General features: G+C 41.3%; 2 protein-coding genes across 9 annotated transcripts in view; one reads left to right on the top strand and one right to left on the bottom strand.

Annotated features, from left to right (window-relative positions):
• LOC147056179 (uncharacterized) overlaps window positions 1-25212 on the bottom strand; it is a 232473-nt gene that overhangs the window by 71305 nt on the left and 135956 nt on the right. The gene's annotated exons all lie outside the window — the stretch shown is intronic.
• plcg2 (phospholipase C, gamma 2) overlaps window positions 1-25212 on the top strand; it is a 125544-nt gene that overhangs the window by 1096 nt on the left and 99236 nt on the right. For 6 of the 8 annotated variants that reach the window (XM_085913779.1, XM_085913778.1, XM_085913784.1 and 3 more), the window contains exons 2-3: window positions 10218-10410; window positions 22262-22411. In XM_085913779.1, the coding sequence (XP_085769905.1) occupies window positions 10227-10410; window positions 22262-22411 (334 nt within the window). In that variant the 5' untranslated portion in view covers window positions 10218-10226. Of the gene's footprint in view, window positions 1-10217; window positions 10411-21891; window positions 21965-22261; window positions 22412-25212 lie in introns of those variants that run through there. The other 2 variants (XM_085913781.1, XM_085913783.1) reach the window with 2 other exon arrangements.

Raw genomic sequence — 25212 nt, 5'->3', positions numbered from 1 at the left:
GACATTTGCAAACATCTTCTTTGACTGGGGGAAAATAATGAGCCCCATCTCTCCCTATTTTCTGACATGTTACGGACAAGCAGTAACTAAATCATAATTTTGTTTGTGCATTTTCTGCCTTGTATTTGAAGCAGTCATATTCTTGAAAAACAAAGCCATTTAAATTTTTGTTTTCTGTTTTTTTAAAATTAATTATAATTTAAAACAATGTGAAAAAATATGACTGATTAATCAATTATTGAAGAAAAAATTAATATCATACACCACAGCCATGTGATCAGAATTTTTGGGGCATTCAGGATGTCCTGTGGCACCATGCTTCCTCTCACATAACAGTGTTGGTACTGTGTCAGATATGGTATATTGTTTTGGGCAGGGCCAGACTGGAGTGAGTTGAATTTTCAGCCCTGAAGTTTCATGGCCCAGACTGGCCCACTTTAGTTCCCAGTATTTTAAGAAGATATACAATTTGGACCTAATTATATCAAAACTTCTATTCTAGCCAATGATATTCATTCTGTATTTGATCAAAAATAAAACTTACCATTGAATGATCTTACAAGATAGATAGTTAAAATGAGCAAAAGCACAACGGGACCATTAGTGAACATAATGTGGGGTAAGGCACTACACTTACTAGAACGACTTCCATACATGTGTGTTGGAAATTTCAATACAATGAATGGTGTTTAAATTTCTATATAATAGATATATCGTTTCTACTTCGCAGATCTTCGTTTTACGCGGGTGGTTCTGGAATGAATCTCCTGTGAAAAACAAGGCATCACTCTATATATACGCACGCATACACATACATACAGTCATATTTCAGTTAAATGTATCATATAGCAGACAAAAACAGTGATATTTGAGAAGTGAAATGAAGTTTATAGAATTTACATAAAGTCTTCAATCATTACCTAAATAAAAGTAGGCAGGTGCATACATTTGGGCACCCCAACAGAAAAATGACATCAATATGTAGTAGATCCTCCATTTGCAGACATAACAGCCTCTAAACACTTCATATAGCTTCCAACAGGAGTCTGGATCAGGGCCGGCTCTACGCAGGGACAAGAGGGGGCAACGCACCCTCAAACAAATGTCCTGCCCTGTCTAACAGACTGAGGACAAATGAGTGGTGTCTGCCGGATCCCTACGTGAAGCCCCGCCCCTCTGAACAGTTTTGTTTAAAACTGCTCAGGGAAATAATTTTAAAAAAAGAATTAAATAAAGAAATAAAGAAGATGTTTTTCTCAAAATTTCACTTTGCACTCCACCTTTCAGCTGCTCACAAAGAGAAAGTTAATGCTGGGAGATGCAACCTTTTTTCAGAGCATTTAAAACAAGTGTTGCTCCTCTTGCGTGTACTGAAAGCAGTAGCAGTGATACTGCAGCTAGTACTAATGCATCAGAGGCAGTAGCTAACATAAATACACCTGTACCATCAGCAAGCACTGCTTCTCCTGTTCCTCCTCCCTCAACATCTGCTGCCTTAATGCCCCTTGCTCAGCTACCTTGTGACTTAAATGTCAATGCACCATCCCAGCCAATACAGGGTAGCTACCCAAAGCGTGAATTTGGTGCGACATTCAGGTCATTTAATCCTGCCTGGTACCGCTCACGACCATGGCTGGAGTACTCTGTTGTGCGGGACGCATGCTTCTGTTTCCCCTGTCGGAAATATGGTAGCTCTGCTAATGAGAGAGATGTTGTTTTTACCCTTACTGGTTTTAACATTTGGAAGCAGCACTCGAACGAGACCAGGGGCTACAGAGGCATGTGTCCAGCCACAATCATGTGCACTCTTCTACCACCTGGACTCAGCACAAAAGCAGAGAGGCTACAGGGGGTACTGTTGACTCTCTGCTGGTTGGTAAAACCCAACTTGAAAAAAATCATAATTATGTCAAGACTATGGGCAGTGCTTTTAAGTTTCTCTGTGTGAATGAGTTGGGGCTCCAGAAACTTTGAGACATGATGCAGGCGGTGATGGTGTTACTTCAGGGCTTTTTCTGAAACTCATGGAGTATACATTAGAGAAGGATGAGAAGCTAGCAAGCATTGCTAAGGGTATCCCAAAGAATGCAAAATACACATCTAAGGATGTCCAAAATGAAATGATCCAAACACTGGCAGACATGGTGCTTGCAGAGGTCACGAGAAAATATGAAAATGTTGATTCTGCAGGGTTTTGCCTCAAAAGTGATGGGACCGGGGACAACTGCAATATGGAAAATTTGTCTGTGATGATTAGCTTTGTCAGCAATTCCATGCCAGAGGAGCATCTTATTGGGTTGCTTGACTTGCATCAACTTGATGCAAAGTACATCACGTCTGAAATACTGACACACCTTTCTGATGCTGGCAGCAGTGCCAACAACATACTTAGCCAGTGTTATGATGGAGCTTCTGTGATGAGTGGGATAAGAGGTGGTGTACAAGCTCTGCTGCAAAATAAGCTTGCTAGGTATATCCCATACATCCACCGCTACAACCATCAACTGCACTCAGTGGTTGTGCATGCCATCCAGAGTGAACCATGTGCAAAGAGATTTTTTTTACCTCTCTAGTTCATTGTTCAAGTTTTTTCAGCACCACTATGTGTCTGAGAAATATAATGCACCTGATCTTAAAAGGCTGCTTGAAATCCTATGGACAAGCCACCATGAGGTGACAAGGTGCATTGTTGACAATCAAGACCATATTGTCAGTATCTGATCTAAGATGACAGCGGATGATAGTGCTGCTGTTGACCTGTGCACCGAGGCATCGGTCCTGCTGTGTCAAATTAATAGGCATCACTTCTTTGAGACTGGAAAGTTTCTAGTGCTGGTGCTTGGTGTCTTGAAACCAGCAAATGCAATTCTACATTCTCAGTCTGTGGGTATGTGCAGTGCTTCTGAGATTGTTGGTGCAGCACTGAAGTCCTTAAAAAGCCTCCGTGAAGATGAGGATTGGGGAGAGTCATCTCAGGCAGTTGCTGGGGATGATGCACCGCCTCCAAAAAGAAGGAGGACAATGAGGAAATGTCTTGGTCAAAGTGTTGTGCTCTCAACTGTGGGCCATTCAGACTCGGATGATCCAACCATTTCCCCCTCTCAGTCTCTGAAAAGATCTCTGCTCAACATCCTTGACAGGGCCATTTCAGAAATGGAGAATATATTTTCTCAGAAGAACGTTGAGCTGATGAGAGCCATATCTAGTCTTGCACCCAAATCCAGCACATTTCTCGATTCAACCATGTTGCATCCTCTGTCTGCGCTGGCTGGCACTGTGGCAGATGATCTAAAAAAACGAAATTCTTGTGGCTAAACAGATGTTGCTCAAGAAATGTCCAAATGAAACAGACCTATCCACTGTCTGTAAATACCTACAGGAGTACAAGGAAGCTTTTCCTGAGTTGCATAAATTGTATGTAACAGCCCTTGTAATTGGTGTCTTCAGCATCGTGTGAGCGTTCCTTCTCCACATTGTCACGGGTCCTAACCCCTTATCGTCGCACCATGTTACACAAGTGAAAGATAAATTTGGTCATCTTAGCCCATGAGAAGTACATAACGAGGAACTTGGATATGGATGAATTTGTGAGAGTTTTTGCACAAGGAAACAGGAGACTGGTGTTGTAGAGTGGAGTGGGGAGAAAAGATAGCGAGAAAGGAGGATATTTTAGTTATTAAGTTGCTGATAAAAAATACATGAAAAAAAGATGAAAAAAGTTATATGTTATATGTTCTGCTCTGTAACTGTGATATTATACAGATTAGTTCCCTAACTATTTTGTTGTAGAGTGGAGTGGGGAGAAAAAATAATGAGAAAGGAGATTTTAGTTATTAAGTTGCTAACAAAAAATACACGAAAAAAAGAAGGAACAAAAGTTGTTATATGGTCGCTTCTGTAACTGTTGTGTTGTACAAATTAGTTCCCTAACTATTTTGAGTTATTAGCTAATAAATAAAAAATATATAAATTTTTCAGTTTTTATAAATTAGTTTTAAATTAGTTTGACAGAGTGCAATCCACTTCTCCAGGTTGAGATCTGGACACACAGCTAAAAACTGCCGTGAAGAAAACACTAACAGTGTTAAAAATGTGTAAAACAAACAAACAAACAAACAAACAAAGAAAGAAAGAAACAAACAAAAACAAAGAACATGCCCCCTTCACATTTCTGACTGCCCCCTCTTGCGTGCATTCCTAGAACCGGCCCTGGTCTGGATTCTGTTTGAAGGTATTTTTTCTCAAATATTACTGTGTTTGTCTGCTATATGATATATATATGTATATATATAACTGAAATTGCTGATCCGAGCAACCCTGCCACCATGAAAAGGGGAAAAAAAACCAAATTCAATTATTTGTATTATAAAGTCATTTTCCTTTGAATTTCAGTAGTTTTGTATCATTTTTTAACCCAAATCGCTGAATTTTTATAGTTATTTTAAAACCGAAGACGATTCACTCAGAGGGGCCAACTTCCTGCTTTGCCTCCTCTGAGGATTGCATAATCACACGACTGCCTACGCTGACAGGCTATGCATTTAGACTGAACTGCTATCTGTCTCTATGTCGCTGTTTAAGTGTTCAAACACATTTCCGTAGTTAAGCTGATGTATGTAATATGTACATATTGCTTTTTGTCACCTGTCTGTAATGTAGTGTTTCTTGAGATGAACAAAACGGCTTTGAAAAGGGACCTTGTTAGAGATGTTCCGACTCTAACTTATTGTGCAAGAACCACAGGAGACAGTATGCCCTTTTGAACACTTGCACGTGGAGAATTTGTTCGTCATTGTAGATACAGCAATGTCCGAACAAATTCTGCAAGTGGAGAATTTGCTCGTTGCTGTAGACACAGCAATGTCCGAACAAAGTCTGCCTTTGCATTCATGCAAGACAGTATTTATTGAGAGAAGAAGGGTGGGGGTGACAATTTACATGTGTGGTGGCCAAGGTGGGGGTGAAACACCTGGCCTCTGATCACATCATAGCGGGGGATGTTTTACGATGTTGAGTAGACAGAACAACTTTGATTGCGTCTTCTACAATTGGTCAATCAGTGCAAAGGATCTTAGCACTTTGTTAAGACAGGACAAGCTTAGGTTAATTATTACTGATTACATTCCAACATAATATGATCAACCTAATCTATTCAACCCTAACATATCCCTCCTGTTTATCATATGATGTTGTCAGGAAAAACAAACAAGAAAAAAAACAAAACAACAAAAACACAGAAACAGCGTATCATTGCACCCATCACTTGCGAAGCATTTTCGATGGCCAAATCATTAAGTGTCTGTAAGACATGTACGGCTAAACAGCATCATTGCAATCTACGTAGATCAATTTTAGTGTGTGAGTGAAAAACCTGCGGCAAGATGTTATAATGCAGGAAAAGTCTCACACGGTCCCTCTGCCTTAGGCGACCAGAATGTTACCAATAACAACAGTCAAGACAAAAATTGCTCATGATTGTTCAGCCGTCGGGGGCTTGGCACGCCCACTGTTGGAGGGTGAGCACAATTCTCACCCCCTCTGCAGCACTGCTTCGTCGGGGGAGAACCTGGAAGTGTCTGCCGTGTGGTTGTCGTCTTCAGTCTTCAGTGGCCAGGGTAGACTACCTGGCCACCAAGGGGGAAGAGGATTATTCTGCCTCTATTTGAATTGGGGGCGGGGACGCTGTCGATGGTGGATCTGCTTCCTTGCTGGAACCGTCGTGTTGCAGTCATCAAGTCCAGAACCATCCCCAGACAGGATCATGAGAGTCAAAGGTCACAACAGTCCTGCGTCGACGTGCAGAAGAGTTGCGTGCTGTCGTCAGCTGATGATGTTGTATCCTGTAGGTGTGGTCTGTCACCCACACTGGTGCACACACTTGTCCAGTTGGCGGGCAGCATCGGACAACCACTTGAAATGGCTCTCTCATCCTGACACTTAGCAGTGACATCCAAAGCTCCCATCCAGTGTCCTCCTGGAGAGCAGTCGTCGTTGATGCATTTGTGGGTCTTGTTTCCTTGGATGTAACATGTATAGTTCACTTCAGCTGGTCTCTCTGTGTAGGCCACTTGCGGCAACGTTTGTCCTTTAACAGTTGCGTTGACATCAATCCAAAAGAGTTTGATCACAGGTTCTTTTCTGTGAGTCCAATAAAATCCATGTGCATGATTTGGAATGGGTAAGATGGTTTTGGAAATGAGCCTCTCTTAGGTCTCATGTTTCCTTGTGGATTATGTTTTACACAAACAGGACATGCTTTACAAAAAAAATTAAGTAAGCATCTGAACCAAAGGTAGTGAATTGACCATTTTTATTTTTTTTTAAGTAAGCATCTGAACCAAAGGTAGTGAATTGACCTTTTTTTGTTTTTTTTTTAATTTATACTACCATTCACACTCTCAATCACACAACTTTCATGCAAACAGCTCGGAAAAACAGACCAAAAAAAGAATCTATGCCCTTCTTCAATTAAGAAAAAGCTCTGTTTTTTCTTTTTCTTAGCCTGTTCCTTCCCCTGGGGCGAGAACCCCAGCTGTTTCTTAGCTCGGACAAACCAAAGCCGTATCTCATAGCTCGGATAAACCAAACCGTAAACTTCATAGCTCGGACAAACCAAAGCCGTATCTCATAGCTCGGACAAACCAAAGCCGTATCTCATAGCTCGGACAAACCAGAGCCGTATCTCATAGCTCGGACAAACCAAAGCCGTATCTCATAGCTCGGACAAACCAAAGCCGTATCTCATAGCTCGGACAAACCAAAGCCGTATCTCATAGCTAGGACAAACCAAAGCCGTATCTCATAGCTCGGACAAACCAGAGCCGTATCTCATAGCTCGGACAAACCAAAGCCGTATCTCATAGCTCGGACAAACCAAAGCCGTATCTTTTTTTTTTTTTTTCTTTCAACCCCTTTCACAACAACACAATCACACAATTTTTAGGGCTTTAACTTACTTGTCCCCTGGTTCGTTGCACTGCCGGATTCCGTCAATCCACTGTTGTTCGACGAAGGCAGACCTTAGATGCTGGCCCAGCGAAGAATTTACTTGCCAGGTCTTTTCTTTACCAGGTCCTCCTAATGGACGCTGGCTTGTCGACAATGCAGCACGTCGTCCTCCGTCGATCAGCAGTGGGTATGTTGGATCCGGGTCACGGCACCAAAATGTTAGAGATGTTCCGACTCTAACTTATTGTGCAAGAACCACAGGAGACAGTATGCCCTTTTGAACACTTGCACGTGGAGAATTTGTTCGTCATTGTAGATACAGCAATGTCCGAACAAATTCTGCAAGTGGAGAATTTGCTCGTTGCTGTAGACACAGCAATGTCCGAACAAAGTCTGCCGTTGCATTCATGCAAGACAGTATTTATTGAGAGAAGAAGGGTGGGGGTGACAATTTACATGTGTGGTGGCCAAGGTGGGGGTGAAACACCTGGCCTCTGATCACATCATAGCGGGGGATGTTTTACGATGTTGAGTAGACAGAACAACTTTGATTGCGTCTTCTACAATTGGTCAATCAGTGCAAAGGATCTTAGCACTTTGTTAAGACAGGACAAGCTTAGGTTAATTATTACTGATTACATTCCAACATAATATGATCAACCTAATCTATTCAACCCTAACAGACCTTACGGAGGCAACGAAAATAAGGTTCTCCAGCCTTATGGCAGGGGGTGCTTATGATTCCGGGATGCTTCATGCGCCCACCTGTAGAATAAGTAATCTCCAGTTCAAATTTACAGTGAACAACTGAGGAGCAGTCATTCATTTATTTCGTTTTACATTTATTTTTTTTCGTTTTTACATTTCGTTTTACAATGAAGGATGACATATCCAAACAATTTTCAACTATGGATTTTCGGTTGAAGCAGGGGGTCATCAGTAAAGGAAGACCAACTCCGGAGTTAAAAGGTTTGATTCGGACAACGGGACTTCAGAGCATGTCTTTTCAAACGGAGTTGTATGCACCATCGAAAACAAGTTATTGATTCCATGTGCATTATTGAGTGTTTTTACGTATGAAGACTGATGATATGGGATTTCAATTATAATAGTTCAAATTAAATAATGAATAAGCTACTCTAGAGCAGCGTTACCCAACCTTTTTTTGACATGGTTAGGTGTCAGACAAATTTTACTGGGGGGGTGTGGATGACGCCACCGCATGTCACTGGTCTGTGTGTGTGTGTGTGTGTGTGTTTGTGTGTGTGTGTGTGTGTGTGTATTCAAGATTCAAGAAGAATTTATTCGCCATGTTTGAGCGTGCCAAACAAGGAATTTGACTTCGTTACATCACAGTCTCTGTTCAACATTTAGGTGACTAACAACACTCAGGACATGTGAAAATGACAAATGACAATATTGTCAGCCATCCCCTGATCTTAAACTCCCTTAAATATATATATAAAGTGAGTCGTTTTACCGTATTTCCGGACTATAAGTCGCATTTTATTCATAGTTTGTGTGGGGGGGGGGGGGGGCGACTTATACTCAGGAGCGACTTATATGTGATTTTTTTTCACAAATTTTCAAAATTAAAAAATCCCCAATGTAGTGAAACCGCGATGTAGAAAGGGATTACTGCCCTTTAAACTGCAAGTGACGTCACCGACACCGCATGGCGGTTGTTTACATAAAGGACAAAGGAATCGATCACGGGATGACTAAGATTATTTAATGATTTGGAGTGACACAAGGTTTGAAAAACGTATTTATGTTATGGTTATTTGATATATTTTATTTCCTGTAGCAATTTGTATGTGTTTTTATCGTTACAGTCCAGTAGTTGTTGGCTCGTTGAACTCTTGTTTTGTTAAATAAAGAGCCGTTTACCAAATGCACGTCTTTCCTGGTACTTTGTCAATGCTACAATATAGTTATATACTAGATCTGTGCGGCGCGCGCCTGGCGTTGTTGACATAAAGGATGAGGAATTTGATCGATGGATTTAATGATTAGGAGTGACACAGATGGTTTGATAATATTGTTGTTATTTGAAATATACTTTATATATCGTTATATGGGTCTGTGGAATAATTAGAAATGCAACTTACAACGAGTCAGACGTCAGCGGCGCAGCGCATACGTGGCATTGTTTACATAAAGGACGATCGATGGATTAAATAAATTTCAGTAAAACAGATCAAAGTCAAAGTCCGCTTTATTGTCAATTTCTTCACATGTTAAGGCACACAAAGAGATCGAAATTACGTTTCCCACCGTCCCACGGTGACTAGACGCAGTACACAAAACAAAAGAACACGAGCACACAGCAGTTACTCACTGCCCGGTTTGTGGATCTCAGCAGACGAATGTAATCCATTTTGTTGTCCAGCGACCGGACGTTCGCCAGAAGAATGGAAGACACAGCCGGGCGAGTTCGTTTTGCTGCTAGCCTGGCCCGGACGCCTCCGCGCTGTCCCCTCTTCTGCCTCCTTGCACACCGCTTCCGACGCTGCTTATCCGGGGAAGGAGTAGCAGACGAGTCCGGGGGTGATTCAGGCCGGAGTAGTCCCATTGACTTTATTGTCCACGTATCAAAGTTCAGAACGCCGCAAAACTCGCTTTCGCCGATGTCGAGCAGAACCTGCCTGCTGTACTTGTAGCACAAAGTGGTACGATCAGATAAACACATAAAACTGTCTAACAAACACTTATTAAATGAACAAAACACCGATCGGTTGAGACGGAGAGAGGCCGCTGCGTGTGCACGCGCCGGCATCTTGGACGTACATCTTGATATGATAAACATGTTATTTATGTAATACTTATTTGAATAACTCTGAATGTTACGTCAGGCCCGTTCTCAGCTCCGCGTTTGTGTATATGTCGCATTAGCATACCGTATCGTTTAGCCTGTTGTTGCTGGTTCATGTCTGTTCTTGGTGTTGGATTTTGACAAATGAATTTGCCCCAAAAGTGCGACTCATACTCCGATGTGACTTATATGGTTTTTTTTTCACTTTATTGTGCATTTTATGGCTGGTGCGACTTATACTCCGGAGCGATTTATAGTCTGAAAATTACGTTACTTTGGGCAGACCTTTTTATGACATAAGACCTTGTTTTGTAGTTTACAAAGCTTTAAATTTTGTACACCTGTTTAACAAATAAGCAATATGCTACACAAATACTTGAATATACTGTCAAATATAGTTTTAAAAGCTATGATCATTGATCTTCATCAAATAAGTGTTTCCTGTTCCTCCAAGGGTCAAGAGATGGCGCATTGGGGGCAGCAGGGAGAGATGACAGAGTACAGGAAGAGTATGATCAAACGGGAAATGGAGATGGGCATGGTCATGACGGTCTTCAGGCAAAAAGCAGAGAGGCTCACTGTTCAAGTCATTATGGAAACACGTCAGGTGGCTTGGACACGCACTGCTGAGAAGACTGATGGTGTCTGTGAGTACTTTTTTTAAGTTGTAGTAAATGCTGTATTTGTTCATTTATTCACAAGTTTTTAGTCAAAATTCCACCATGTCATGTTATTATTGTTATTATTATAAGGCAGTGGTTTTTCAAACTGGCGAGCGTGGCATTATGATGAGGGCCCAGGACTACTGTGAACACATTCCATTATTATGTTATGCATACATGCTCGTTGCCAGCGGTGCATTTTCATATACTGTATAATCAAGGTTGTTGCATGACTAGCGGCACGTGTGAAGCATTCTTAGTTAGTTTGGAATTTTAACTCCAAACAGGGGCGCTGCAAAAAAAACAAGTTTGGGATCCACTGTTATAAGGAGTAAATTCGGTTTTTGTCAGTCCATTAGCCACATATATGGTATAATTGTTGGTATTCTTTCATTAAGGTGTACCTGTGGTGGTCAGAATCAAAATCTCCCTCCTTGCACTGTTGTTGCTCTAATAATCTGTGCTAAACAATAAACTAAACTAAACCAAATTGCCCCTATGTGTGAGTGCGAGTGCAGCTGGTTGTTAGTCTCTGTGTGCCCTACGATCGCCTACTGCCCGATGACTGCTGGGATAGGCTCCAGTACGCTCGCGACCCCCATGGGGACAAGCAGTGCAGAAAATGAATGGATGGTTAATGTCCACATCCTATATGTCCACATACTATGTATAAGACGGGGCTGCACAAATTTACAAGTATTGAGTTGCCCCTAAAAACTCTCAGGTTTACTCATTGAGCCATGTAGGTCTTTCGGAAATTGATTTGCTTATGTAATCTTTTTTGTCCATAACCTTCTGTTTTGCTGTTATTTTGAAGGTGCCCCATATACTTTGCAAAGCTATTCAACATCTAATCAGCCATCAGGTGATTAATTCTTGTCCAAAATGAAATGTTGGGCCAACCAGCCAGTTGCCCAAGTGTCAAAATGATAGCAGCATTCATCCACAGAGAGAATGGCACTTGTTGGACTGAGGCGATGATCACTGTCTCAGAAGCAATTATGCAATGTGTTAGCCGTACTACTAGCCAGACGGGAAGAGTTGACAGCTAGCTGGTGCAGCGTAGCATCCGTCTTCCCTCGAGCTTCTATTTCCCGCAGTAGTGGATGTGAGCCACGGCACTCTGTGAGTTTTTACTACTGGTACTGTAACTGCCTTTGGTTCACAGTTTTGGTCTTCTGTGTATTTTGATTAGTTTTACTTCGCAACCCGAGATTTAGAACTGCTAATTTCAAGACTGATTATATTATGGTTTTAATCAAAATAAGAGATTTGTGAACATCTGCTTTTACTTTGTAATACAATCATCAACATTTCCCTTATTATCTAACATTACAAACCAAACCAGTTAGTGAATCATAATCATCCATTCTGTCTGTCCATCCTTCCATCCGTCCGTCCATTCGTCCGTCCGTGCGTCCATCCATCCTTCAAACTAACCCTGACCTTAATCTATTACAAAATAATAGTTTTCTGCAATTATTAAATGGCATGTTTTCTCACTTGCGCTTAAGTCAATTTCGTGCACCTTTCTTGCACACTATCAAGGTGCCAGAATTCTCCTGTCCAGACTCTTAACACGCCCAGCATACATCCGACATGTCTAACAAGCCTAAGGGTGGTGTACTCTTTTGTCTAAAACTATCATTAAAGCCTTCCACTTTCACTGTTCATTGTTCCTCTAAAAAATATCATCTTCACTGAAATCAACCAATTGCTTATGTGGCCGAGTGATATATTTATTATTTATATATTAAATAATGGCATCGACTGTTTATGCCATGGCCCAGCCCCGAGTACATATAATACAGCTATTCTAACTGACAGACCAACCTGGCTGATGTGATAGACTGATGGTCGCACTGAGTAGTGAAAGAATTACCTGCTTTTAGTCTTTTACACTTGGATAAACTACAGCATTGGCCCGAATATAAGACGGTGGTTTTGTTGCATTGAAATAAGAGTGGGGTAAAAAGTGGGGGTCGTCGTACATTCGCAATACATACCCATTCACAACGCTAGATGCGCCAGATATCTTTAAAGCAAATTCTGAACTTCACATCCCAGGCCAAAGCGAACCCCTGTCACAAAGAAGAAAAATAAAAATAGCTGTTAGAAAATGTTAGACATGTTCCCACTCTAACTTATTTTGCAAGAACCACACGGGAGACAGTATGCCCTTTAAGCACTTGCAAGTGGAGAGCCTGTTTGTTACTGTAGGTACAGCAATGTTCGAACGAACTCTGCCGTTAGTCTCTTACAAGAGCATATTTATTGAGAACAAGTAGGGTGGGGGTGACATTGGACATGTTTGGTGGTCACCTCAGCAACTGGTTAATCAGTGCGGAGGGTCCCAGCTCATTGTTTTACAAGGTCGTGGAAATATAAACAAGTGGAGCATTTTAGATGACTAACTAAGCAAGGATGTTTCCACACCATTTGGAAAGTTTCAACAACTGAATGGTTAAACTTTTCAGAGTCAAGGAAAGGTAAAAGGTTTAAAAAAAGTTAATAATTCTAGTCTACATTCCAACATAATCATACGATCAAGATAGTTTGTAAACCCTAACATATCCCTCCTGTTTATCATATGATTATGCCCACCCCGATCAATCAAACATGAGTAAGAAAATATAATGAAGAAAGAAAAACAATAAAAAAATCAAAACACAGAAACAGCACATCATTGTACCCATCACTTGCGAAGCATTTTCAATGGCCAAATCATTAAGTGTCTGTAAAATATGTATGGCTAAACAGCATCATCGCAACCTCCTTTCCGCAGCGCGTCATAGTCATCACATTCGACATGTCTGATATGTTGTATTTGCACCTGTGCTATGGTAGAAGATAAAGATCTTGATACAGCAGACTTCAAACACGGGACAACACACGTTGCAAATAAGCACAACAACACCAGCACAACAAACACAGGAGTCACAAATTTCAACAGTAGTTGCCACCAGTTGCCAGAGAATAGCCATGAAAAGACATACCATTGATGCGGGACTTTGTCTTTTGACATGGTAAGTAAGTAAGTCATGTAAGTTCTTCAGTTAATTCATGGCGTCGTTTTTGTGCGTGTCATTTTCTCCTGGTATGTATGTGCAACAGGAAGTCCCAATAATGTGGCACACGCCACCTTGCGCTGCAGTCATCAAGTCCAGAACCATCCTGTTTTACAAGACCATTAGCCTAATAGCCTGAATCTCTCTGTTTTGACCATCATTGACCTGCAGAGAGAGATTCACAAACGATTGGAAACGATAGTTCAGTGTTTCGATGTAGAGTGCTTGTTTTCCAACTCTGATCCAAGGAAAAAGCGCATGAACAATTTTGTCTCAGACGAACCATACTTAATGGTCGTCTGGAACGTTTGCACCCCAGACAGGGTCAAAGGTCGCGACAGCCCTGCGTCGACGTCCAGAAGAGTTGTGTGCTGTCGTCACCTGATGATGTTGTATCCTGTAGGTGTGGTCTGTCACCCACACTGGAGCACACACTCCTGTCCAGTTGGCGGGCAGCATCAGATAAACCTTGTGACCACAAAGCCACCAGCCATTCTGTATGAAGTAAGTCCCGTTTGATGGCGCAGTCATATCGGTGGGAGATCCCTCACCACTCGAAATGGCCCTCTTATCCTGACACTCAGCGGTGATGTCCAAAGCTCCCATCCAGTTTCCTCCTGGAGAGCAGTCTTCGTTAATGCATTTGTGGGTCTCATTACCTTGGATGTAACATCTGTAGTTCACTCCAGCTGGTCTCTCTGTGTAGGCCACTTGAGGCAATGTTCGTCCTTAAACGGTCACATTGAGATTTGCCCAGAAAAGCTGATCACAGGTACCGTCTGCAAGTCCAGGGCGGAACTGACTGTGACAGCACGGTGTTGATATCCAACTCCTCCTGTGGATGCCATACATTTTGCTTCGGTGACATTCATTGCTGCTCTGGGCTCCAAGTGAACTTGTGTGGAGGAAGGGGGGAGTTTGGAACACACATAGCATCCCTCCTGTGTGTGATCTCTCACAGTGAACTTCACATACCGGTACCAAGCGTTGGTTTCGTATGCGTTTCTGAGGTCCCATGACCAGTCCTCAAAGTTCTCATCATGTGACCATCTTCTTCCACGGTTGACACTGTCAATTGGTCCATTCAGATGAGCCCACAAAACACAGCACACTCCAACCACAACGCAGCATAGAATCCACCTGCATGGCCACCTGAATGGCCTGCAACAAGTCTTCTAACAAGGAGGCTTACTGGTTGATGTTGTCATCCCCCTGCGCTCTCATTGTTTTGCAAAATAGAACAGAGTAGAAAACGCATACTGGCTGTCTGTGAATACAGTGACTTCCTTATTTTCCGCTAATTGACAAGCTCTTGTCAGTGCAATTAGCTCAGCAGCCTGCGCTGACCTGTTGTACGGAAGCTTTTCTGCTTCAATAATCTGGTTTTACTCAAATTTAGCCGAACCACCTGCCAGGGGTGTATGATGCACGATCTTTCACAGATGTGCCACTCGTGTTTATATGTGAAACAGCGCTCTTTTTATTTCTATGAGGATTCCAAAGAGGTGTTGCGAGCGCTATGTAATGGCGCTTTTCGCACTACTTTAGAGAGCATGCTGTTCTATTTTAATGCTTAAAACCATCAAGCAGACTGCTGACATCATTTTGACAGTTATTGCACGAACAACACATCTTCGACAAGCTCAAGCCTATCAAAGAAGATTCTCAGGAATTCGTAAAATTAACCGAATCAGATCTTGACTTTCTCGATAGAACTTGCGCTGAAAAAAGTGATGGGGAACATCTTCAGAAAATACTACTACTATGGTGTACATAATTGGACAGATGTTTTGGAACGAGCCATCACCCAGACCAATAACGCTGATTTCTGTGTGCAGAGATTGTTATCGGTGATGGCAAAAGTTAGGGACATTTCACAAACGATTCTACAAACCTAATGGGAGAGTATAGTGTCTGTCTTATTGAATTTAGAATAAATGTCTAACAAATTGAAGCTCATTCTCAACGAGTGGACTGAAATTAGTGTAGCGCATCTGTTCACTGTTATTACATTGTTTTACGATTGTATTACTTTTCACATGATAAATATGTTAATTGATTTAAAAACTGAGTTGATCAAATTCATAAATGTGATCGAATCAAATGTCCCGGTGCCTGTTATCCATTCTATGATTAGATTTGTACGATCTTGAAAAAAAAAGTTATACTTTTTTACTTGTTTGAGGAAGTAGTCAATTTTTTATATATTATAACCCCAAAAAACAATGTTATACTTTTTACTTGTTTGAGGAAGTAATCGATTGTCTATATACAGTGGAGCCTCGGTTTTTGAACAAAATCCGTTCCAGAAGGCTGTTTGAGAAGTGAATCGTTTCAATTCCAAATCACGTTTTCCCATTACAAATAATGGAAAGAAAATTAATCCTCTTCCAAGAAAAAAAAATCGCCTTGTTTTAAGCATTTTTTCATTTGTGCATTTCTGTCTGATCGCGCAACTGCAGCACACCGCCGAATGCGCAACCGTAGCGCGTCACCAACCGCGAAACTGCACCGCGCTGGTCGCATTATTGTGACAGAGCCGTCGCTGAAATTTAGAAAATATTTTTATAGTCCTAATGTACTTTCCAAAATTTAAGTGGACCTCAGTGCGCAGGAAGTTTAATTTTGTCCGATCGCGCAACTGCAGCGCACTGCCGAATGCGCAACCGTAGCGTGTCACCGACTGCGCAACTGCACCGCGCTGGTTGTATTATTGTGACAGAGCTATTGCCTAAATTTAGAAAATATTTTTAAAGTCCTAATGTACTTTCCAAAATGTAAGTGGACCTCAGTGTGCAGGGAGCTTAATTTTGTCCGATCGCGCAACAGCAGCGCACCGGCCGGGCACTCACTGTCTCATTGCTTTACGAGCGTCTTTGTGTTTTAGGATGGCTTTACTGCTCCCACTTGCTTCATTTGGAGGCATGATTAGAGTTGATCCAATCCTCAGAGTAACGAGAATGTAATAACAAACAGAGTCAGTTGGCATGTGGGTCCTCTCGGCTCATCTCGTGAGGTTCGACAACTGAATTTCATCAGACATCCGAAATAAAAAAATGTTTTTGTTCGAATACCAAATTGTTCGAGAACAGGGACGTTCAAAAACCGAGGCTCCACTGTATTATAACCCCAAAAAACCCAATTTTATACTTTTTTTTACTTGTTTGAGGAAGTAGTCGATTTTTTTATATATTATTACCCAACAATGTTATACTTGTTTGACCTGTATCATGTTTTTTAAATGTTGATATTAGTATGATGATGATGATTATTAACAGTTTTTATATCCTGTGTTCATCCAATTAAAAAAAACAACATGATTTTACCTGTTTTTATAACATGTGTTCATTCAATAGTCTGTGTGATTCATTAACTCTAACACACGTCATATATTTGTCACAACAGGTGTCTGGATAAGCTCTATTATGACGCTAAAAAGTTTTGGTGGTGCCCAGCGTCTCTAGCTGTACAAACATAAATATTGAAAAAGTAAAGGCTTTTCTGCCAGAACAAGATGCCTACACATTACATAAACCTGCTAGAATAAATTTTCCTAGAAACAAGGGTTTTGTTAGGGCTCCTATGGAACAATTTCAAACTGATTTATGCGACATGCAAGCTTTATTTAGCAACATCTACGCACACACTCATTTGCAAAAAAGTGATAAAAACAAAAAAAACTTTCGTCCAAGGAGATGTTGTCTGGATTTCAAAATTAAGGAGTGTTTTTCAAAAAGGTTATGAAGAATCTTATTCACATGAATTTTTTACAATATCGGAATGTATTGGACGTTATCCATCCGTCTATAAACTTATTGACTACGACAGAGATCTGTTAGAAGGAATGTTTTACGACTTGGAATTACAAAAAGTGAAAAAAACAAAACTATTTTCAGCATCCAGAAAATTCTTAAATCACGAAATGTCTCCGGGAGATGCGAAATTTTAGTCCAATGGAGGGGCTGGCCCGACAAATTTAACAGCTGGGTGCCGGCAAGCAGCGTTAAAAATATCTGAAAAAACATTCATTCTGTGACAAAAACAAGATGGGTGAAGTACAGAATGGGTTTTATGTCACACTAGCATCAAATGCATTTATATACTGATAATACCATTTCAGAATTTGAGGTTGAGTTAGCCCAGCATATTAATAACTTGCAGGGGCCTTGGGATGTCAATATTTGTGAAATTACCTATGTAAACACATTTTTAGATGTGCCAGAGAAAAAACTTGGTTTTTACGTCAAAGAGCCAATAAAACCAATGCCGAAGGAGGCATCAAATACTCGAGGAGACCCGTTCTATGAGGCTCATGATGCAACCACGCCCACCTTATTGAAAATACAAGGTGGCCTTTACAACAAACTTAACTCCTTGGTTCATGACATTCACAATCAGATAACGAGATGGTGTGGTAAAAAAATTGCTGTTGATTATGATCAACATATGCATAGATTTCAGTTTTACAGCAAATAACCCTACAAAATTATGTTTAAGAGCCCCTTAGCGTATATTGTAGGAATTAATCCTGAACAGTGGATTACATTGAAACCTGATTGGATAAAAGCCCCTCGAACAGCTGATCGGAGGGGTGGCCATTACCATCTTTTTATATACACCTTTACCTTTACTTATAGCTCTGCCTATTGAAGGGAGATTCAGAAAGATCATAAATAGAACGTTCAGCCCCTTATTCTATTTAGATGTGAATAATCGTCACATAGAACACATCCGTATTAGTATACGGACGGATCAGAACGACCCGATTGATTTCAAATAATGGGAAAGTCATTCTCATTCTGCATTTTAGCCCAAAACAATAAAAAAATGGTTATGTTGGCCACACATCCTGATCTATACCGCTTCGTTAATTACTATGAAACTGAAGTAGGCGGTTTATTCCCCGGATTTCATTGCACTCCGGTACAATACGGGCGCGGAATAGGTTCTATTTTTGCACTAAACATTTTATTGTTTAGGGATATAAATGCGCGACAAATGTCAAGCACTCAAAACGAGGATTTCGAAAAAAACTAACCAACCATCGACGCAATCGGGACCAAACCAATGCTTCTCCAGACTATTCGATTTACAACACACAAGAAAAGGTTTGATTGAGCCGTCTGTATCTACATACGTTTCAAAATCATAGTAGATTAAATTTTTACAAGGTGGTTCAGATTTAATAGGCTGAATGTAACACAGATGGGAGTTTAGCGTTGTATCAGCATTTTGACCTAATTCATCACCACACACAGCACGTTTTTCAACGTGGCATTGATGCTTAGCCAGGCTACCACCAGGTTTCACATAATACTGCAGATCACATTGCATGCATTTTTTTGTACATGTCACAGTTACTCTTGAGGATCGTAGATCTTTTCGTCTTCCTCGGCTCTTTATACTTGATAAAAGACTCGTCATTATCTACTTGATAAAAGACTCGTCATTACAAGTCTTATTGCAATCAGGGCAGATTACACGCTTAAATGGTAGATGTTTACATCTCGCATCAAGACATATGTGACAATGGCCCGCGCAATGGTGTTGTTCCCAATCCTCATGCCCTTTGTAACAGTGTCTGCAGAAAAACGCATGACCCACAAAACCTTCTATCAATTTAACGCCATGGTAATGACACTCGAGTAAAAGGATAAACAAAGTATCGTCGGCTGATTTGGGATAATGAGTCTCAAAAAAAGTCATAGGACGGCAGTCAGCTTTTCTGTACAATATAACTATCTTTCTTTTGAGGACTTTCTCAAATTTGTGTACATCAGCCAAACTTAAAGCTGTGTGACAATTCAAACCTACACTCTTGTAAAAGCTGCGCCTGTTGTGTGGCCTGTTTTGACGTTAGCGTGCTGTTTAACAGATATGCTAGTAAGAGAGCAAAGCATAGAATGGTGTCTTTGTTAGGAGTTATGTGCAAGTGTCGTTTTTTTTATCCTTAATATTTCTACATTAGTGGAATGTACTAGTTTGCGACGCATACCTCCACGCAACGGTGTGAATATTTGTACCACTAATTCTAAGCTTTAGTTCGTGTTAGACTGAGCTAGACGCTCAAGCATGCTATGTACATGCTCCCTCATAGAGTTTATGTCGATCATTTGTTGATAGGTATGAGCCCTTTCATTACCACCCACAATCTCAATCTGGACTGCATCACCCGCTTGCACCATCCTATCTACCGCCTCCAAAACATCATTGATGTTATTTTCAATGTGCATGTAAAAGGCCGCAAAATCCGTCCTATCCGATTGCATGGGAGGCTTTACACGTCTCCGTACCTCAACATTATTGAAATGGGGTCTATTAATTACCACAGACCCACCATCCTGAACAAACCTTTGATCACTTCTCGGAGGCCTTAAATTAACATCAGGGGGTGTGCGCTGATTTGTCATTGTATTGTCATTGATAGCCATTGGCATTGAATGATTGTCGAGTTCATGCAAGGAATCAACAGGACGAACGCACATTTCAGCAATTATCTCATCATTTAACACAGAATGATTGTCGTGCCTGGGATCATTAGGACTAAGGCATAATTTATCCTCAGACGGCTGTATATTTAGCTCGTTGATAATGTCAACCAGTTGAGCCTGTATGTTAGGACTGAGACATCCTATGCTATCAGCCGTGTGGCTGTTTAATTCAACTACCAGGTTTAACAATTGTGAAGAAATGTGTGTAGGACTTTGTCTACCATCATTTACGCTTTGATTATTAAGACCTTCTATCACACTTAGTAAATGATCGGGTATGTTGGGGCTGAGGGCACTCTGTTTTGTCCCCGAGACCACCGCATTTACATCCTCAAGGATAGTTAGCAGGTGAGATGTTAATTCTGATATTTGACCCCTGTGCGTATCAGCCGATAACAATTCATTATCATTGCTAATTGTCAATAATTTTTTATCTAGTTCAGGGGTATCACTTCTCTCCTCAATATGTGACTCATGACTTGTTTCCGCGGTTTCAAAATCTAATTCAGTAATCCTTGTTATGACGTCTGCCTCAGTTGGCGTGAGGTTAGCGCTAGCCATTTTTTTTTTTTTAAACTAACGGTGTTTCAAGCATAGTTGTGTATAGTGCATGTGTTACCTTTAAACATTCTTGCAACTGCTGTTTGTGTAGACAATTACCGACACACGTAGAGCTTCTTTGACCTCCACTTCGCGCTGCTATCACCCCTAAGGAATGGTGGGGGTTGTGCGTGCGACCTCTCCTCCAACTCCTCCTCCCGGTTTGAACAGTTTGAGGCAGGGAGTGAAACGTGCCTGTAGTATACAAAACAAACATTGTTATAATAACATAAATATACTGATAACGATACGACCAAAAAGTGAATATTGAAAACAAAATCGATTTGAGATACCTCTAACTTCTTTGAACGACTCTTGAGTTTGGTTCCGGTCTTCGTACGTAATATCCGCTAGTTCCGCATTTGTCATGTCTTCCGGTTGGTGTTCAAAGAGGGTGTTTTGATTTTCCTCAAACGCACGTAGCACGTGTGGAGCTGACTCCTCTTCCCCCTCCTCCTCCTCGGTCGCTCGTATGACCCAGACCATTTTTCTGAATATCTTGTTCTGCTGCGGAGACGACATCTGTCGTACATACATATGCTAAAATTACAAGCTAATAACATTAATATTAACTAAAATACATGAACGTGTGTAATTGACCGTATCCACCGTCTGCGTTAAATAGACACCGCTGAAGTCATCATTTAAGGGCGCTTTTGTGAGAGAGAAAAAACTACATTACAAAAGCTGGAAAAGATAATAAAGTAATGTAAACAAATAAACTCACAAGCATTATATACGTAAACTATACTATAGGACATAAACTATAATATCTGTGTAAAGAAACATACATGTGCGTCATATTATGCAGACAAACCCATCATTTCGGCCGGGTCATACCAAAGACTATAAAAATTAGACCCACTGCCTCCCTGCTTGGCACTCAGCATTAAGGGTTGGAATTGGGGGGTTAGATCATCAAAATGATTCCGGAGCGCGGCTCCGCTACTGCTCACTGCTCCCCTCTCCCCCAGGGAATGGATCAAAATCACATGGGATTAGGTTCATTGCAGAGGACTAATTTCGCCACATCCAGTTGTGTGTGTGACAATCATTGGGACTTTAACTTTAACTTGAATTATAATGGAATATTTTTGATTAAAAAAAATAGTTACCTTTAACCATCTCTTAAAAGATCTTCACAACGTAGCGACAATGGCCGTTTGTGACTATTTAACAGTTACAAGGCTACACCTTTATACCCAGTCAAAAATTACTCTCCCCACGTCACTCTGTTCACCCCTCATGGTGGGGGATATGTACAAACATAACACCACCAACACTCTTCACCCTTGACCTCTGTGCAGGCTACATCATCATCTCGAGGTAGAAAACAACCCCACCCCCACCCCACCGTCTTAAATCACATCATTCTAAATGGTGAGGAAAAAATTTGCAAAATGTAAATTATATGACGGCTTAAATCACCTCATTCTAAATGGTGAGAGAAATGTAACCCATATCAATCTCATCTAACTCTTGACCTCATCAATCATATTTAATACACTCTTGATAGCCATCAATCACATTTGAATCACATTTAATACCTTCTTGATAGCCATCAATCAGATTTTGGATCATATTTAATGACCTTTTAATGACTTTTTGATAGCCATCAATCACAGTTGGATCAAATTCTGACTCGATATACCCTTTCCTCTCTCTTCTGCGTTTCAGTGGATCTATTTGAGATCCGAGAGGTTCGCCCTGGAAGAAATTCTAAAGACTTTGAACGGTTCAAAGATGGCAAAGATAAACATGACGACAGCACTTGTTTTACCATCTTCTATGGCTCACAGTTTGTTCTCAATACATTAAGTCTGGGAGGTGAGTATGATTTTTTATATTTGGATACCAAATGTTATAGCCTTGTGCATATACAATGAATGATAGCATACTTGCAGTTCGGCACCTGCAAATTCATCGATTCACCCCGCAACATTTGTGTGTGTGTATATATATATATATATATATATATGTTATATATGTATAACACATCATTGCTACCCGATTTTGTTTCAACAGCCTCTAAACATACTTTGAAGTGGAGAGTTTGCTATTCACTGTTTGACAATACAAACACTAACAGGTTCCAAAGGCTGCCTCTTTACCACATAGCTTCTTTCTTTTCTCCACCATGTTGCCAGTGTTAACAGTGACAAACTCAACCAGCTCCTCAGGAACAAAAAAATCATGATAGGGCAGGTTTATAGGTCGCACAAGTGTACAGACAGGAGGTGGAGCGGCTGGTCCACTGGTGCAGCCAAAATCACCTAGAGCTGAACCCGCACAAGACCGTGGAGATGACAGTAGATTTCAGGCGAGATCCTTCACCACTTTCACCCCTCACTATCCGCAGTAATACCATACTCTTCTCAGACACCTTCAAGTTCCTGGGTACCACAATCCCACTGGACCTGAAATGGACCAGCCACATAGACTCTGTCCGGAAGAAGGCACAGCAGAGGCTGTACTTCCTGAGACTGCTCAAGAAGTTCAACCTGCCGCGGGAGCTGCTGAAGACCTTTTACACTGCCATCATCCAGTCTGTCCTCTGCACCTCCATCGCTGTCTGGTTTGGATCGGCCTCCAAACAAGACAAGCACAGACTGCAACGGACAATCAGGACTGCAGAAAAGATCATTGGAATCAACCCTCCCATCTATCCAAGACTTGTACCTGTCCAGGACCAGGAAACGCGCAAGCAACATCTCTACAGACCCTTCTCACCAAAGTTACAGTCTGTTTGAACTACTCCCCTCCGGACAGCGTTATAGAACTCTGTACGCCAAAACCAGCAGACACAGAGACAACTTCTTCCCCCAGGCTGTTGCTCTGATGAACCCACACCACTCTTAGAGTCTCAGAGTCATTGCTGTGCAATAACATCCTGCTCTCCACACACTTTTGGATTGTCTACACTGTTTGCACTATGAGTGTTCTCTGCATCCATTGCAGCCTGGTCATCCTGGAAGAGGGACCCTCCCATCTTTGGTCTCTTCTCAAGGTTTTTCACTTCCCCTAGTCGGAGATTTGAGTTATTCCTTGCCCTCATGGGAGTTTAAGATTAGGGGATGGCTGAGAATATTGTCATTTGTCATTTTCACATGTCCTGAGTGGTGTTAGTCACCTAAATGTTGAACAGAGACTGTGATGTAACAAAGTCAAATTCTTGTTTGGCACGCTCAAACATGGCGAATAAATTCTTCTTGAATCTTGAAAGTTATTGAAAAACTTGCATGAACTGTCTCAAATGTTAGGGGCAAAATGTTGCTATTAATGTGCAGTTTACCCTGATTAATATTCTAGTGGTATGAGTGCCCATAAAACAACACTGGTGTTCACCATTGTGAACACAAAACGGACTAGTGCTTCTAAAGTCGCCCATAGGTTTCAGAGACTTATTTTGCCAGGCATTTTAGGCCTTAAAGGGTTAAGTAGAATCTCACATTGCATTGTTGTGGCTCACGATAGAATCTGAGTCAGTTATTGCACTCGTTAGTTTATAATAAAAACGCAAATTGGTTTGTTAGTGTTAGGGTTTTGCACAGGTGCAGGTATCGGCTGGAGCCATTCATCCAGCAGGGGGGTTACTGTCCCTAGTCTCCAATCACTCGTGGAACCACTTTTGCTTTTATTCTTACATTTTCCCTAGTTCTTCCTTCAACCATTTATATTTCTCCAGCTTTTCATGCTCCTTTTTCCAGCTGTTGCTATCACCAGTTTGTCAGTCTGGATATGGAAGTCCAACAGAATCTTGGCCTGGCTGTTCTCAACCACCTTTGAAGATGTCTGCTGTCTTGATTCTGGGACCTCACATCTATATTTGGTCCAGATATTCCAGAACACTATTACTGCTACCTGGTTAATGTATTCTTGGAGGCTTGTTGTGTCCTTCTGGATAATGCTCTGGACACTCAGTAGTCCCCTTATTTCTGTTTTGTGGACAGCCTCAGGATTTTGGACTTGGGGTGGAACCATCTGTGTGCATTGTCTCTATCAGTGGCTTGTGTCTCTTCCAGTGGCCAGGGAATTATGTCAGCAGGGAAACTGATAACTGGCAATACATAGGGGTTAATGGCCTGGATCTTATTGTCACTCAGATGACTTTTCAGGATCTGTCTCATTGTTGGGAGCGTGTCTATGCAACTGGATTAAAGAATGTGGTTTTGGGTCTTAAGTAAAAATTTGGGTTTTCCTATGAGGATGAAGGAAGTGCTAAGGGGGGCATACTGGTCGGGAAGGTCTAGTCATAACCTGTTTTGTGCAGCATGTCTTTTCTCAGCGTGGTCATTTTCTGGGCGTGAGCAGGCTCTGTTTGGTGTGCGGATTGATGTTTATTTGTCCTTGGACGAGTTTGGTCTAGAATTGTGCAAAATATGTTTGGGGCTCGTAAAGTCCCTGTATGCGTTTCACCAAAAGTGAAGAGTGGCACTACTCTCTGGAGTAGAGCCACAAATGGCAAAAATTGCACATATCACACCGGACTTTAAATCTGGAAACAAGAACAATCTTAGCAACTACAGACCAATATCAATCTTGCCTCCTTTTCCCAAGGTTTTGGAAAGAGTAGTTTACAGTAAACTGTCTAAACAAACTAAACATATTTGCCCCATCCCAGTATGGAT

This window comes from Syngnathus leptorhynchus, chromosome 6 (assembly GCF_054491065.1).
Source record: "Syngnathus leptorhynchus isolate UIUO chromosome 6, UIUO_Slep, whole genome shotgun sequence".
Taxonomy (NCBI): domain Eukaryota; kingdom Metazoa; phylum Chordata; class Actinopteri; order Syngnathiformes; family Syngnathidae; genus Syngnathus; species Syngnathus leptorhynchus.
Note: the sequence above shows the minus strand (reverse complement) of the source record. Positions and strands in the feature narration are given on the sequence as shown.